The following is a 13,584-nucleotide window of genomic DNA, read 5'->3' on the forward strand; positions in this document are numbered from 1 at the left end:
ACCAAACACCCAATATTTTAAGTGTTGGATCTAATTGTGACTAATGTGGTGTTCTTTCAACGGCTGGATCTATGCTATAGGGTGCTAGCATAGACACCTTTTGTTATTGTAGGAACATGTCACTACTCTCAATCGTGACTCAATAATAGAATTAGAACAAATTTATGAGTAGATCTTAATATTGCATCTTCATACAAAAACAACCTTGGAGTTCTATGTCAACCATAATTATTGAGTTCTGACAATTATTTAAAAAAATGTCAACTCGACAATAAGAATATTGAACTCAAAAATAAAAATTATCGACCTCAACATTGTAAAACCCACCCATTTCATTTTTAAAAATTTTTCCAACTAAAATACATGGAAAGGTCAACTAAAACATGACATAATAATTTGTGTAGATGATTTCAAGCCAAAAAAACCATCATCCTTGATCGATTTTCATCCAAAAGTGGAGTAAAACAATTGAAAAAATTCTAATTTTTTACATACATCTTCCAAATACTTGAAAAAAACAGGGGTGAACAATAACAAAAACAAAAAAACCTTGAAAATGATTTCTTCCTTCCAAAATCCTTTTTCATTGGAATGGAATCTCCAATGATGCCGGAAATCCCTTTGTTTTTTTTAATGGTGAATTTGACTGATTAAGGCAATTTTGACATTTCAATCATGACAAATGTCTAGAGTGAGGGTTTGATAACCTACAAAGTCAAGGATTAAATTGAAAGAAAAGTTAGCATCAGGGGCTATAAAATAATTTTTCCAAGTTATAAAGGTAAAATCAGTAATAAAAAATAATAATGACATCAGAGAAGGTACCCATTTGGTAAAGCTTTACCAAATAGGGGTATCATTTTTCATAAAATTTGAAGAAGAATAAGAATAGTAATTTCAGAATTATAGGCATCCCTTTAGACCTTACTCATTTGCTTTCCTAACTATGATTATGGATTACCATTGGATGTATCTCAAAATATCTGGGTAAGATCTGCAGGTTCAAGCAATAAGAGTCTTGCTATGCACCAACGCATCACAGAGTGTGCACCGAGTGGACATTAAAGAACACAGTTCCCTAGACAAGGCTCCACCCAGTTATACGATGGACAATGTCAACTTCCTTGTGGTTGTTGCAACACTTATCGTCACCGTCTCCTTCGCTGCTGGATTTTAAGATGCCCAGAGTGGGAGAAGGAAGTCACAACAACAACAAAGGCATGACATCTATGCTAACAGAAGTCGTAAAGAGCATGTACGTGATCAGCAATACCATAGCATTGTAAACCTCCATTGGTGCTGCAATTAGCCTCCTATGGGCTTCCTTAGGTGACAAAGATGTATTGGACTTTACGGTTGGATGGAGTGACTTTGTTGGATATATCACTTGACATGGTGGCTGTAACATTCACGGCAGGAGTAAACCTCACCAACTTTTCCCAAGAATTGTTGGATTCAGTTAATCTCCAACCTTTCCTTTTGTTTGATTTTGTTTGTCACCAAACATGACATTGACCTTTGGTTCATGTAGCCTACAACGCCATATCACCTCTGCTGCAACCTTCAATTCATAAAAACAAGCAATTGTTGCTATTATTTGTTGTTTTACAAAAGATTATCAAAGGATTAATTCATACTAGTGTGGATTGCACACATATTTCTCAAGGCTGCACAACTCATGCACATGTTTACAAAATTATTTTAATCCTGCTCAAGCTCTCCTTGTTGGAAAGTCTAATTGTGTCTTATATCTGTCAATCTTTCTATATGGTATATAGAATAGATATTATGAGCATCATCATTTCATATCAAATCAACCAACATGTTCTAATAAAAATTATCACAATTTACATAAAAATCTTAAGATGGGAGAAGGGCGTCAAGGAAGCAGGAGATGGTAAGAGGGCGTCAAGGAAGAACAAAATGATTAAAAAAAATGTATTTGATGATACCTCAAAAAAGATGGCTAAAGCAATCCTCTCTAATACCACTCACCAAAAGATACTCTATATGCTTTGATAAGTTCATACTTAGTGCATCATACAAGGAAATAACAGGGAGGATAAAAAATCTAAAAAGAAATCAGTCAAGAGCAGGAATTCAAGATGCAACCAACTGACTGGACAGCTTGGAATTGATTGGATGTCTAATTACTATAAAGAGAACACCAAAAATGGTACAAGCCTCTGACTAGATTCTAACTTCTTTTTTGATAAGCAAGCGAGTTAGTGATCAGTTATCAGTAGGTGAAGGCAGGTTTTGAACCCAGGTCATGGTATCAACTCTCATAGACTTTAACCAACTTAGCATGTTGCCACCTTCGACTAGATTCTAACTTGTTTTGTGTGAATGCTTCTTGTTTCCTCAAGTTTTTAAAAACTAGTGTTTATGTTTCTAAACAACGTCCAAGGTATCTAACAAAAACTAAATAACTAGTAGCAAATTTTAGAAGAGAAATGTTTAGCAGAATAATTAGGCAGTGAAAAAAATTATGGAAAAAGAAAATAAATATGGGAATTTGCATAAACTAAAATCTAACAAAAGGATATGTATTGGCATAGGATCCTCTTCCTCACCATGATTGCGGCTATTTTTTAGCTCTCTCCTGATTTCTGGTGTAATCTACAAAATGTAAAAGGGATCATGTATAAACAAATAACTATATGAACAGAAGTCGGCATCCTATCTGTTTTACAGCTCTTACTAGGTAATGTTTCTGGTATTGAATTAGATAGTTGAAGATATCTTTATCATCCTTTGTTAGTTCATTTTTGTACCTGCATGGAAATAAATATAATTAAAGCCAACTAAAGTAACTGATGTGAGAATAACATACAATTGCTTAATGAAAACCACAATTTGTAATCGTGAGAGAACGTCAATTGTGAATACAGCATGAAACAATAAGCAAAGCATAAAAATAAATTTAAGGAACATTTGGTTGTTCTCACTAATTTTCCACATGCTGACACATATGAGTGGGGCTTTAAGAATCGGCTGTCAGGCGAAAATTCGTCAATTTGTCTCATTTATCTGAGCTGCTTAAAAAGGGTCAATTTTCCAAGTTACTCAGCCTTGTACCAAACAAATAAATATAGCAACTCGACCCAGTCCCCCACGCCCCAGGAAGTGGAGGTCTTCGAGTTCAAATCCCCAGTTAGGGGAAACCCTCAGAGATTTATTCCAGAAATTACCTGCTGCGTCTGGGGGTGAGGGGACTGCACGTGCCCCCAGGATTAGTAGGGCGTTCTAAGAGGCCCAAATACCTCAGTTACAAAAAAAAACTCACGAATATTTGACCTTTTCACCTATGTAATTAAACGACGACTTTATTCTCCAAATCATTGAAGTCGATCCTAAACCCCAAATCCCACGAGGGCACACCTCCATTGTGGCAGAAAAATGCATCAACAGACAGATTCCTTTTCAAAGATTATAGAGCTTCGAGAATTGCACGCATAAAGGTAAAGCTCCACGCCACAAATCTTCCCAGAATTGAATCTTGTCTCCCCTTCCTACCCGAAATTTTATCCATTTTGAAAATTTGATGGTTAAAAGCATTGAATTGGTAAGATTTTGTCACAGTGATCTTCTAAATGGTGACAAATGATAGGGTAGTTCAAATTAATACAAATATGCATCATTTGGGAATAAGTGTAAAAGTTTAAATAAAACAACTTGCAACATTTTCATCACAGAGCAGTTCTGGCAACACAGCCACTTATATTATCATGTTTTCCTTCAATGTTACTCGAATTACATTGGATCACAACTATCTACCTAAATTTCTAAATAATAGTGAGATTGTTCACTAAAAAGGCATGAATGATTAACAAAACAAAATCTACCTGATGACACTTGCTCGTCTTTTTCTTTGATTTTGCTAATAATGAGGTCCGCCAATGTGTGTTGCGGACCAATATCCGTCGACATGAAGGCCTCCAAGATTCTCTCCTCCTCATCAACCTCCTACAATTTAAGAGCAAAAAAAAATGTTGAATCCTAATAGACAAATAAAAGAGAAACTAAAATTTAGTTTTTCAGAAAAATTGATCAAACTCACATTGAAATCATTGTACTGACTTTGAGATTCTGAAAATCCATCAAAATCCTCTACATCTTCTTCGCTGTAGACTAAAACTTCTTTTGGATCTTCGGAAATTGTGGCAAAAGGATCTTTTGTTTGGTTTTTGTCCTCGTCTTGTTATCACCTTCTGTTGAATTAGGGCTTCTTTCAAGATTTTGGAGCTCATTCCAGTCAAGATGAGCTGCAAGGAAGGGAAGAGTGTAAGAAGAGAATGAGAGACGTAAAGAGTGTACGAGTGAGATAGAGAGAGTACCTTCTCTTCTTTCTGGTGTTGTTTCAGAGGCTGAGATCGCTTCTTCGAGAAAGAGGAAACACCTGCAAGGAAAGCCTGTTGATGCTTTGCTGTCTCTCTTCGCCATTTACGAAGGCTTGGAACGTATGTAACAGAAAAAAAAAACTTAATAAACCCTCTTCAAAGCACTAGGATTGGCATCTGAAAATCAGCATCCGTAAGAAATACCAGCAGTTGGATTGACATAAACAAACAGCGAAGGGTGAAGGTTTTATGAAGGGAGTATCGCAGAATGAGACCTACTTGAAATAACAATTGACTAATGTGATCGACACAACCAAGCAGTTAAGGTTTTATGAAGGGAGCCTCACATAATGAGAACTACTTCAAATAATAATTCATTTATGTTCTCAAATCTTGACCAAGAAATAGCACATAGAAGAACATGTAAGACATCAAAAGCGTTCAGCCAATTTTGTAGAATTGAAATGAATGAAAAAAAGAAAGATATCCAGAACTTCCGTTCCATTGAGAAAATTTGCAATAGAAGAACATCACAAAGAGCAGAGATTGGATATTCCAAATGACCTTATTTCAAAGTTAAAGAATGCTTCACCATTGTGGAGAGTTCTAGCTCCTGAATTGGAGAGGAATTAGCTTTCACTAAGTTCCCTTAAGGTTGAGGTTCCCCGACATGGTTCTATAAGACATCTAGACACCAAATTCAAATGGCATTAACAATGCACTTTAGGTTCAAACTAGCAAAAATTGATGAATTTCAATATAAAGCTACATGGATGAAAAAAAAAATTAATTTTCAAGAAATACCCACATCAAGATTCATATACAATCTCCTATGAGATATTTTTACAAAATAAATGATTTTCAAGAGATACTCACATAAAGAATTGTTGAGTATGGCACCAACGAACAAGATTTAGGAGGTTTTGCACAGTATCAATGACTTTCAAGAGATAACCACTTCAAGATCATAGAGAATTAGAGAGAGCGTTTGGTGATATTTGTGCTGTGAAAATGATGGTAAAGCATACAAACAGAGAAAATAAATGGGCCACGGAACTAACCTCAGTGTTGGCTGCGAGCTTGACAAAGAAGATGTCTGCAACGAGAGCTTGACAACTTGGGTGGGTCAAACCCGAATCAGTTGGGTTCAACCCAACAATTAGTCAGGTCTGGGCACAAGAGACTCGGGGTTCAGGTTGTAAATTTTTTGATTGAGTTCAATCGGGTTTTTTATTTACTTTTACTTTAAGGGCATGTTAAAGGCACCCCAATTATTACCTAGGGCACCCCACCCCATAGCCAAAGTTTTTGTCTTATATGGGTTATCAAGAGTTTCGGAATGGGCTGATTGTTGGTGCATCTAATCCGATAAAATTTGATTCAAAATAATATAAATATAATAATAATAATAATTATTATTATTATTATAATACTACATTTAATATATCATATAAAAAAAATTAATTGAGTAATGTTAAAGGCACCCCCGCCATAGCCAATTTTTTTGTCTTATATAGGTTAAAATTTTCGGAATGAGCTGATTGTTGGTGAGGAGACCATCCTCACAAAAAATCAGCCCATTCCAAAAATTCCCCATCAAAACTGGGTTACAAGTGAAAAAATGGATGATTTACTATTCTTGAAATTGTTTTGATGGGTTAGAAATTTCGGAGGGCTGATTTTTGGTGAGGATGATCATCCTATTCCAAAAATTTCGTAGAGATCATCCTAACCAAAAATCAGGCCATTCCGAAACTTATAACCCATATAAGACAAAACAATTTGGCTATGGTATGTGGGTTGCCCCTATTAATATGTGGAATGCCTTTAACATTATTCTTTTTAATTACCTTTTAAAGTCTAGACAAAACGCATTCATTGCCCTCGTCTCCTCTCACTCCTCTCTTCACCCTCATATCTACTTTCCCTTAGGGTTTACAAACCATTGGCGACCTCAGACGATGAAGATCTCAGGTGACGGCGCTCTCTAACGATGGTAATCTCTACGAACTAGTTCAGGTAAGTCTTCTCTTCTTCTAAGTTTCAACCTCAAGGCAAAAACCTTTGGCCTAATTTATGTTTGATTGAACCAATCAAACTCTCTATCTTAGGTCCAATAAATGTACTAATATAGTCCCCCAACAAACTTCAACACTTTGAATTAGATTCATATTCAAACGAGTAGAGCTGCAAGGAACAAGAAGAACAACAACCCAAGTACCAAACTTATTAACTCAACAACCCCCAAGGCCACAACCATGAAAACTGTTGGTCCCTAATTTGTTCCAAACACCCTAGTTTGCACCAACATCACATCCATGGCCATTTTAAAATACCAGGTTATGTTCATGGCCTAGCTACACAAATATTGTTTAAAATACCAACCAAGTGCATCAGGTTACGGCCAATATGAGCCCCACATCAGATCAAGTTGTTTATTTCTCAATGAGGGCATGCGTGCACTTTGCCTTTATTTGATTGAAGTATAAGTGTTTAGGATCATAACAATGTAGTTTATTGGTTATGAGGAACAACTTATCCCCCCTACAAAGAAATACATTTAGATAAAATAAAAAAAAAAAACATTTAAACAAGTTGTAGAAATACTAATGACATTTTAATATAATTTTTTATCTAACATATATGGTTTAGTGATCTAAACGACCAACCATATGCGAGGAAAGATTAGAATCAATTACATTAGGCAATCACTGCTTGACTGTCTGCAGGTAATAATCTGAACTTGAGAATTTTCTGAAGACGGGCAATGGGCTTGATTTGCTTGGATGAGGCTTGTTTCGGATCAACAAAGCATTTGCCCGTGAAAAGGTTTTCTTCGGATGGTCCTGTCTCTTCATGCACCAAAGGAGCACCATCTGCAAATAGAATTCACTTCAATATAATAAAATACTCGGTGAAGTTAGTGATTGGGTTGATATAATGGCATTCTTAAGGCTTCTCCATCTTGCAAAGCTACACAATATCACCAAAATGTGATTGAGATCAATTTGGTCCACCAATACTCAAACAATTTGAGTATTGTGCCAATCCTTCCAGTTTCCATGAAAGCTCTCACGTATTATTTATGAGGATGCAAAAGGTGGTAAACAACATCGTATATAATTTTATTTTGAAGTTTGGGGTAGGGGTCCTGCAAAAGCTAGTTGTATCCTAATCCAACAAGACATAAGAGTTCTCAAACCTAACACTGATGGAAGTTCGATTGGCAAAACAGGTTTCTATGGTATAGGTAGCTCCCCTTGGGGAGGGGAAATAAGCAGCTTATGAAGTCCATAGGTATTAGAAGCTCTAATATGATACAAGTAACAAAGGAGCTCATGGAATTGAAAATTGTGCAATTGGAACACAAGATTGCAAAACAAGAAGAAAAAATAAAGAAGCAAACTTTTGAAAAATGAGCCAAGAGAATAAATTATGACTCCACAACATTCCACACTGAGAGACCAATGGGTGGTGAAGTTCATTCATGAGAAAGGTAAAAGTGTTAGGCACCCGGATCGTCAATTGAACAATGTAACCAACGACAGAAGCCTTTTTCATCGTCACAAGTATACCAATAAGTCTTAGTTAGAAGCCACGCAAAATAGTACACATGTTCATATATAGATCTATGATCTAGGATTAATCTCAATCCTACCATACCAAATGTGCTTAGCGATCCATGATCTGAAAAAGGCGAGCAAAGCAAAAGAAACAAGAAAGGAAAAAAAATGGATAGATTCTATGACACAATATGTTTCACTTCCAACAATATTTGTGAGGGAGATTCACAGCCTAATAGAATTGAGTGAAGTTCTCTATGACATCCATGAGGATCATAAAACATGTAAAAATTGTAGCTAAAATCCTAAGGAAACTTGAAAGCAAATATATAAGGGAACCCTCTTCTCACAATGGGTTTTCATCTAAAGAATGAGTTGGAACCTCCAATGAAAGACATCAAAAGGCCCTTCTTATATAGTTTTCTATGCTTCACCTCCTACCATATGTTCACTTAGGAGGATTATCGTAACCTCTACATTGGGGTTGCTTCAAACCATTATTTAAGTTTCTTTTTGTGCAAGGACAATAGAAATTGGAAGGAAACAAACTCACCACTTTCGGTGAAAATGAAGCATGTCCCAATTGATTCTTCATATTCACCTATCTGTCACAGAAGAAAAATATTAATAAGAGAACATCTTATTTACAAGAAACCGATATGATGACAGATTTTCTAAAACAAAGATTGTAAAACCCAAGTGTTGTGCCATGTTGTTCAGGGAACTGTGCTACAAAACAAAGATTGTATGACCCAAGTGTTGTACCATGTTGTTCAGGGAACTGTGCTATATGTTTCTCTGGTTTGCACACCTTACTCTAAACTATTCAAGTTGGCCCATCTCTCATAATGCAGGGCTTCTCCACACCTTTTTAGGATGAGATTACTCCCTACGGTCGCACGTCCCAACCCCATGTAAATTTCCGAACGTACAACAAGCCCATTCCTCTATTGCTACTTAGCATGATTGCATTGGTTGTCCACCTTTTTATTGGACAGGCCTGTCACCTTACTACTGCCCTAATGATAATGGGGATCCCTGATAGTTATCATGGTGTCCAACAAGAAATCTAAAAACAAGCGGATGGTTACCCTAACTACATTCAACTTTTTCGAGTATTTTTTAACTTGTGAAAAACTTATTACTACATCAGATTATGAAACATAAAAGTTTAGATGATCATTAAAATTTCTATATAGAGCTTGAAAAATATAATAATAAATTTCCATGAAACATATAAGAGTTCTCACCAAGATAAATCAAGCACTGGTTTAGGGGGAAAAAAACTGACAGTTTGTGACGGGACAATAATGTGAGCACCTGTGTGATAGGCCTTTTGGTTGTATGTTACATTGGACAATGACCATATGGGTTAAATATCCTAGTATAGTTTGAGCATGACTAGTTTAACAAAAAAAACTGTTAATAACTATAAATAAAAAAAATCTAGGGCTGAGATTAGAAGTGCATACACATAAGCAGCTCCAAATGAAGTTTAACCACACATAGAATTTGTGATACAAGTATTCCACCTTAAATGTTCATACCTATACACAAGCAACTTCAAGAACTAGTCCAACAGCCTAAACTCAATAAATTTAAAAGTAAATATCATTTTAGATGATTGTGTGTTCAGTATATAAGAGCAAAGTTTATCCTTGTCGGGAATAGACATATTTCTAAAAGCATATATATACAAGTAAGAAACCCCAAGGGATTGGCCTAGTGGCAAGTCGAGCCTTGATAAGCCCCTTAGCAAGGGTAGGTCAAGTGTTTGAAACGCCACGAAGCTCTGAATTCCTTGGGGCCTCCCTCCAGTCCGGGACACAATTTGCAGGTAGGACTTTCTAAGGGGGCAATGCGTGTGACTGTGGTATTAGTCTCACCCGAGGGATACCCACGATAAGCAATATATATATATATACGAATGAAAGTTAAAGGCAACTTCCTTCCCATTAAAGAAATTTAACAAGAATTTCTATTTTGTTTTTCATCAATATTAATAGTATGAAAGTGAACTCACTACTCTAAGAAACCACATATATTACAACACCGATCACTAAAACGAGAAGATGGATTTTAAAAGTCAATAAACTCACCAGCCTTAATTTGTCACCTATAACCAACACCGGATTCAAAGTGTCCAAACCCTACACAAATTAATTAATCACATAGTATAGGTGAGAATATCAAACGACAACATAAACATTCACGAATAGTAATAATCATATAAAAATCCGTCCGAAACAAAAATAAAAAATCTGAGGGCTTGTGTCGAAGAAATTGCAAATTGAATTTTTCGCAAACTTAAACCACATTGCACGAACAAGTATTCAAATACACGCAAGCACACACACACTCCCCACATACAGATAGAACATATGGCGCATTCGGTGGGATGTCAATTTGTCCACAGACACTATCAAGATCAAGTAAGATAAACTCTTCTTCTTCTTCCCTCACATTTTCAATTTGATTGGAATTAGTCTCCATTTCCTACAAACACAAAGAAACAAACTATCAATAAATTACATGAAAACTGAAATTTTTGACAAGAAAATTCATCGGGCCAAAGCCCACAAATTTTAGAAACTGATTTTTGATGGCCCATGGCCGTTGAAATTTTTGATATTCCCCAATTTGTGTAGCTAGGCCATGAACATAACCTGGTATTTTAAAATGGTCATGAATGTGATGTTGGTGCAAATCAAGGTGTTTGAAACAAATTAGGGACCAACAATTTTCTTGGTCTGGGCCTTGGGGGTTGTTGAGTTAAGAAGTTTTGTACTTGGGTGGTTGCTCTTCTTGTTCCCATCAGCTCTACTCGTTTGAATTTGAATTTCATTCAGAGTCTTGAAGTTCGTTGGGGGACTACATTCATCGGTTTATATTAGATTTGAATTTGGGTTTGTAACTCATGGATTGTTCCTACTACCTCTTTTAAGTTTTTTCAATCATGGGGGACTAATATAAGATAGAGAGTTTGATTGGTTCAATCAAATATAAATAGGGCCAAGGGTTTTTGCCTTGAGATTGAAAAAAAGAAGCAGAAGAAGAATAGAAGACTTACTTGAACTAGTTCGTAGAGATTACCGCTGTCAGAGAGCGTCGTCGCCTGAGGTTGCCAATGGTTACAAACCCTAACACTCTGTTTGGATTGAGAGAAGAGAAGGGAAGAGAAACTCATTAAGAGAAGAGAAGAGAAGACTAGTTTCTCTTCACCCTGTTTGGATTGAAAGAGAAGAGAAGAGAAAGAACCAAGCATCTCCTATTTGGTTAGGATTCATAAGAGAAGAGAAGAGAAGAGAAATTATTCTTATTAAATGACTATTATACCCTTCATAGTCTAAAGAACAAAGTTCTACTTGTACAATGATACAAAAAGATAAACACCTAAACTCATTTATAAAGAACATGATAAATATTCATCTTCCAACCAAATATCATACCAACAATAGTATTTTTAGTCCAAATGACTATTATACCCTTCATAGTCTAAAGAACAAAGTTCTACTTGTACAATAATACAAAATATAAACACCTAAACTTATTTATAAAGAACATGATAAATATTCATCGGGAGCCATTCGGCATTAGTCCGTTTAGCATACGAGATGACTTCAAAATCAAAAAATCGTGTTTACTTAATAACTTTACAAAATTGTAAATACCTCTCTGTGCGAACTCTTTCAACTCGACCTCTAGCTGCAACTCTCTCTCTCTCTCTCTCACATTCTCCATCTCCCACATGCTGAGACATTTCGAAACTATATGAAACTTTAAACCATGGTACTGACTAAATCATTTAATGGATTCAAAAGGCATGGCTTGGTAACTATGATCCAGATTCATCATTCTCTTTAGTAATCTTCTTTGAACTGTTTTGTCATCTAATAAAATTGGATAATATTTGCTGATTAGCTCAAATAAAATCCAAAAACCAAAATTCTTCAATCAAATAAAACTCAAAAACCATCTAACCAAACCACTTGCAATAGCAACACATTCCTAACCAAGGTGGAAACTTTCACATCACAGAGTTATCTGACAGAACTCTCCTCTTCTAAATTTCTCCAAACCAAGCAGAACCTAAATTCGTCAAAACTAGACTACATAAAACTCAAAAAAATTACCAATTTACAGCGACAATCAAACTAAGTAAAACTAGCGTCTAATTCGAAATAACAATAACCATAAATTCTCGAAGCAAAATTCAAGCCAAAAGAAAACTCCAACAAAACCCAAATTCGGATTGTCTCCTTAGTTTCTCAAATAGATGTCTTTATCTTCCAAAAAATTCACATGATTTCCGATTCTATGAACCAATAATTAACCTCTAATTCACAATAACTGTAAAATCGAGGAACTTCAAACAATTCTATTATTGTAAGAAACAAACCTTTTCGCCTCTTTCGATATACTTCACGGCAACTAGCTCTTTGGTCTGCTTATCTCGCATCAACCTCGCCACACCAAAATTACCTCTTGATGATCATTAAAATCGAAGCTGCTGACTTCCCACTGTTAAAAAAATAAATAAATAAAACAGGGCGTGTGAGGGTTTTTGAATAAAGAAGAAGAAGAGAAAGGTTTGTGCCGTTGAAGAGGGTTTCTTGAACAAAACCAGAAGAATGAGAGAGAGAGAGAGAGGATACCTCAAGTCGTCTCCAACTCGAGTTCGGCTCCTTCGTTCTATACCTCCAAGGTTTCTGAAATCAGATGAAATTTATTTGTTTACTTGGGATGTAAATAGCAATGGATGGCCTGCCAATATTAACTATCTTTGGAAATTTTGAAATTCACGAGGGCAAACTTCAAACGTAAAATTTCTTTCTCTTCTCTTCACGCCTTCTCTCCACTTTTGAAAAAAAACGAAATATGACATTTTTCCCTTCTCTTCCCACCATTTTTCTTCTCCTCTCTCCCCACTTAACAAGCCAAATAGGAGAAAGGAAGAGAAAATTATATATTTTCTCTTCTCTTCCCTTCTTTTCTCTCAATCCAAACAGAGCGTAAGGAAAAAGAGATATGAGGTGAAGAGAGGAGTGAGAGGCATGGTTTCAAGACTCGTTCGAGTCATCTCGATATCTGGAATGGACGAGACGAGACGAGACGCGAAACGAGTTTTAAAATCACGTATTAATAAGGGCAACCCACATACCATCGCCAAATTGTTTTGTCTTTATATGAGTTAAATTTTTTGGAATGAGCTGATTTTTGGTGAGGATAATAATCTTCACAGTCAGAAGATCATCCTCACCAAAAATCAACTTATTCTGAAATTTCTAACCCCATCAAAACAATTTTAAGAATAGTAAATCAGCAATTTTTTTTCTTGTAAGCCAGTTTTGATGAGTAATTTTTGGAATGGACTGATTTTTTGTGAGGATGTTCTCCTCACCATAGATATCATCATCACCAAAAATCATCTTATTCCAAAACTTTTTACTTATATAAGACAAATATATATATATAGATAGGTTATGGTTGAGGTGCCCTTAGTAATAATTGGGGATGCCTTTAACATTACTCAATTAAAAATTGTTTTTTATATGTTATATTAAATGTAGTATAATAATAATTACTATTATATTTATATAATTTTGAATCAAACTTTATCAGATGCACCAAAAATCCACCCATTCTAAAACTCTTGATGACCCATGGAAGACAAAAAA

General features: G+C 35.6%; 1 protein-coding gene across 35 annotated transcripts; it reads right to left on the reverse strand.

The window, feature by feature from the left end:
• Window positions 1–755: 755 nt before the first annotated feature.
• On the reverse strand, window positions 756–12,719 carry LOC147393275 (uncharacterized). Of its 35 annotated transcripts, none has more exons than XM_086455431.1 (14): window positions 12,562–12,718; window positions 12,306–12,427; window positions 10,977–11,129; window positions 10,277–10,402; window positions 10,006–10,056; window positions 8,460–8,511; window positions 7,043–7,219; window positions 4,908–5,030; window positions 4,341–4,402; window positions 4,064–4,268; window positions 3,849–3,969; window positions 2,705–2,777; window positions 2,577–2,622; window positions 756–1,561 (listed from the first exon to the last, which is right to left on the reverse strand). In XM_086455431.1, exons 2-7 carry the CDS (start codon window positions 12,363–12,365, stop codon window positions 7,044–7,046), a joined length of 618 nt encoding a protein of 205 aa, XP_086311557.1. In that variant the 5' UTR covers window positions 12,366–12,427; window positions 12,562–12,718; the 3' UTR covers window positions 756–1,561; window positions 2,577–2,622; window positions 2,705–2,777; window positions 3,849–3,969; window positions 4,064–4,268; window positions 4,341–4,402; window positions 4,908–5,030; window position 7,043. The 35 variants fall into 35 exon arrangements, with proteins under 35 accessions (XP_086311557.1, XP_086311553.1, XP_086311556.1 ...); XM_086455427.1 differs by having other exon boundaries at window positions 4,341–4,455; XM_086455430.1 differs by lacking the exon at window positions 4,908–5,030 and adding an exon at window positions 5,405–5,512.
• Between the last annotated feature and the right edge of the window lie 865 nt (window positions 12,720–13,584).

The sequence above is a fragment of the Akebia trifoliata genome, chromosome 10 (genome assembly GCF_017979445.1).
Source record: "Akebia trifoliata isolate Shusen 1 chromosome 10, ASM1797944v1, whole genome shotgun sequence".
NCBI classification, from domain to species: Eukaryota; Viridiplantae; Streptophyta; class Magnoliopsida; order Ranunculales; family Lardizabalaceae; genus Akebia; species Akebia trifoliata.

Coding starts and splice junctions, on each gene's coding strand:
- LOC147393275 (XM_086455432.1), bottom strand. CDS start 12,365: ATGCGAGATAAGCAGACCAAAGAGCTAGTTGCCGTGAAGTATATCGAA. Junction 10,403..10,976: donor ATCTCTACGAACTAGTTCAA/GTAAGTCTTCTA, acceptor TTGTGTTTGTAG/GAAATGGAGACTAATTCCAA. Junction 8,512..10,005: donor TAGGTGACAAATTAAGGCTG/GTGAGTTTATTG, acceptor CTTCTGTGACAG/ATAGGTGAATATGAAGAATC.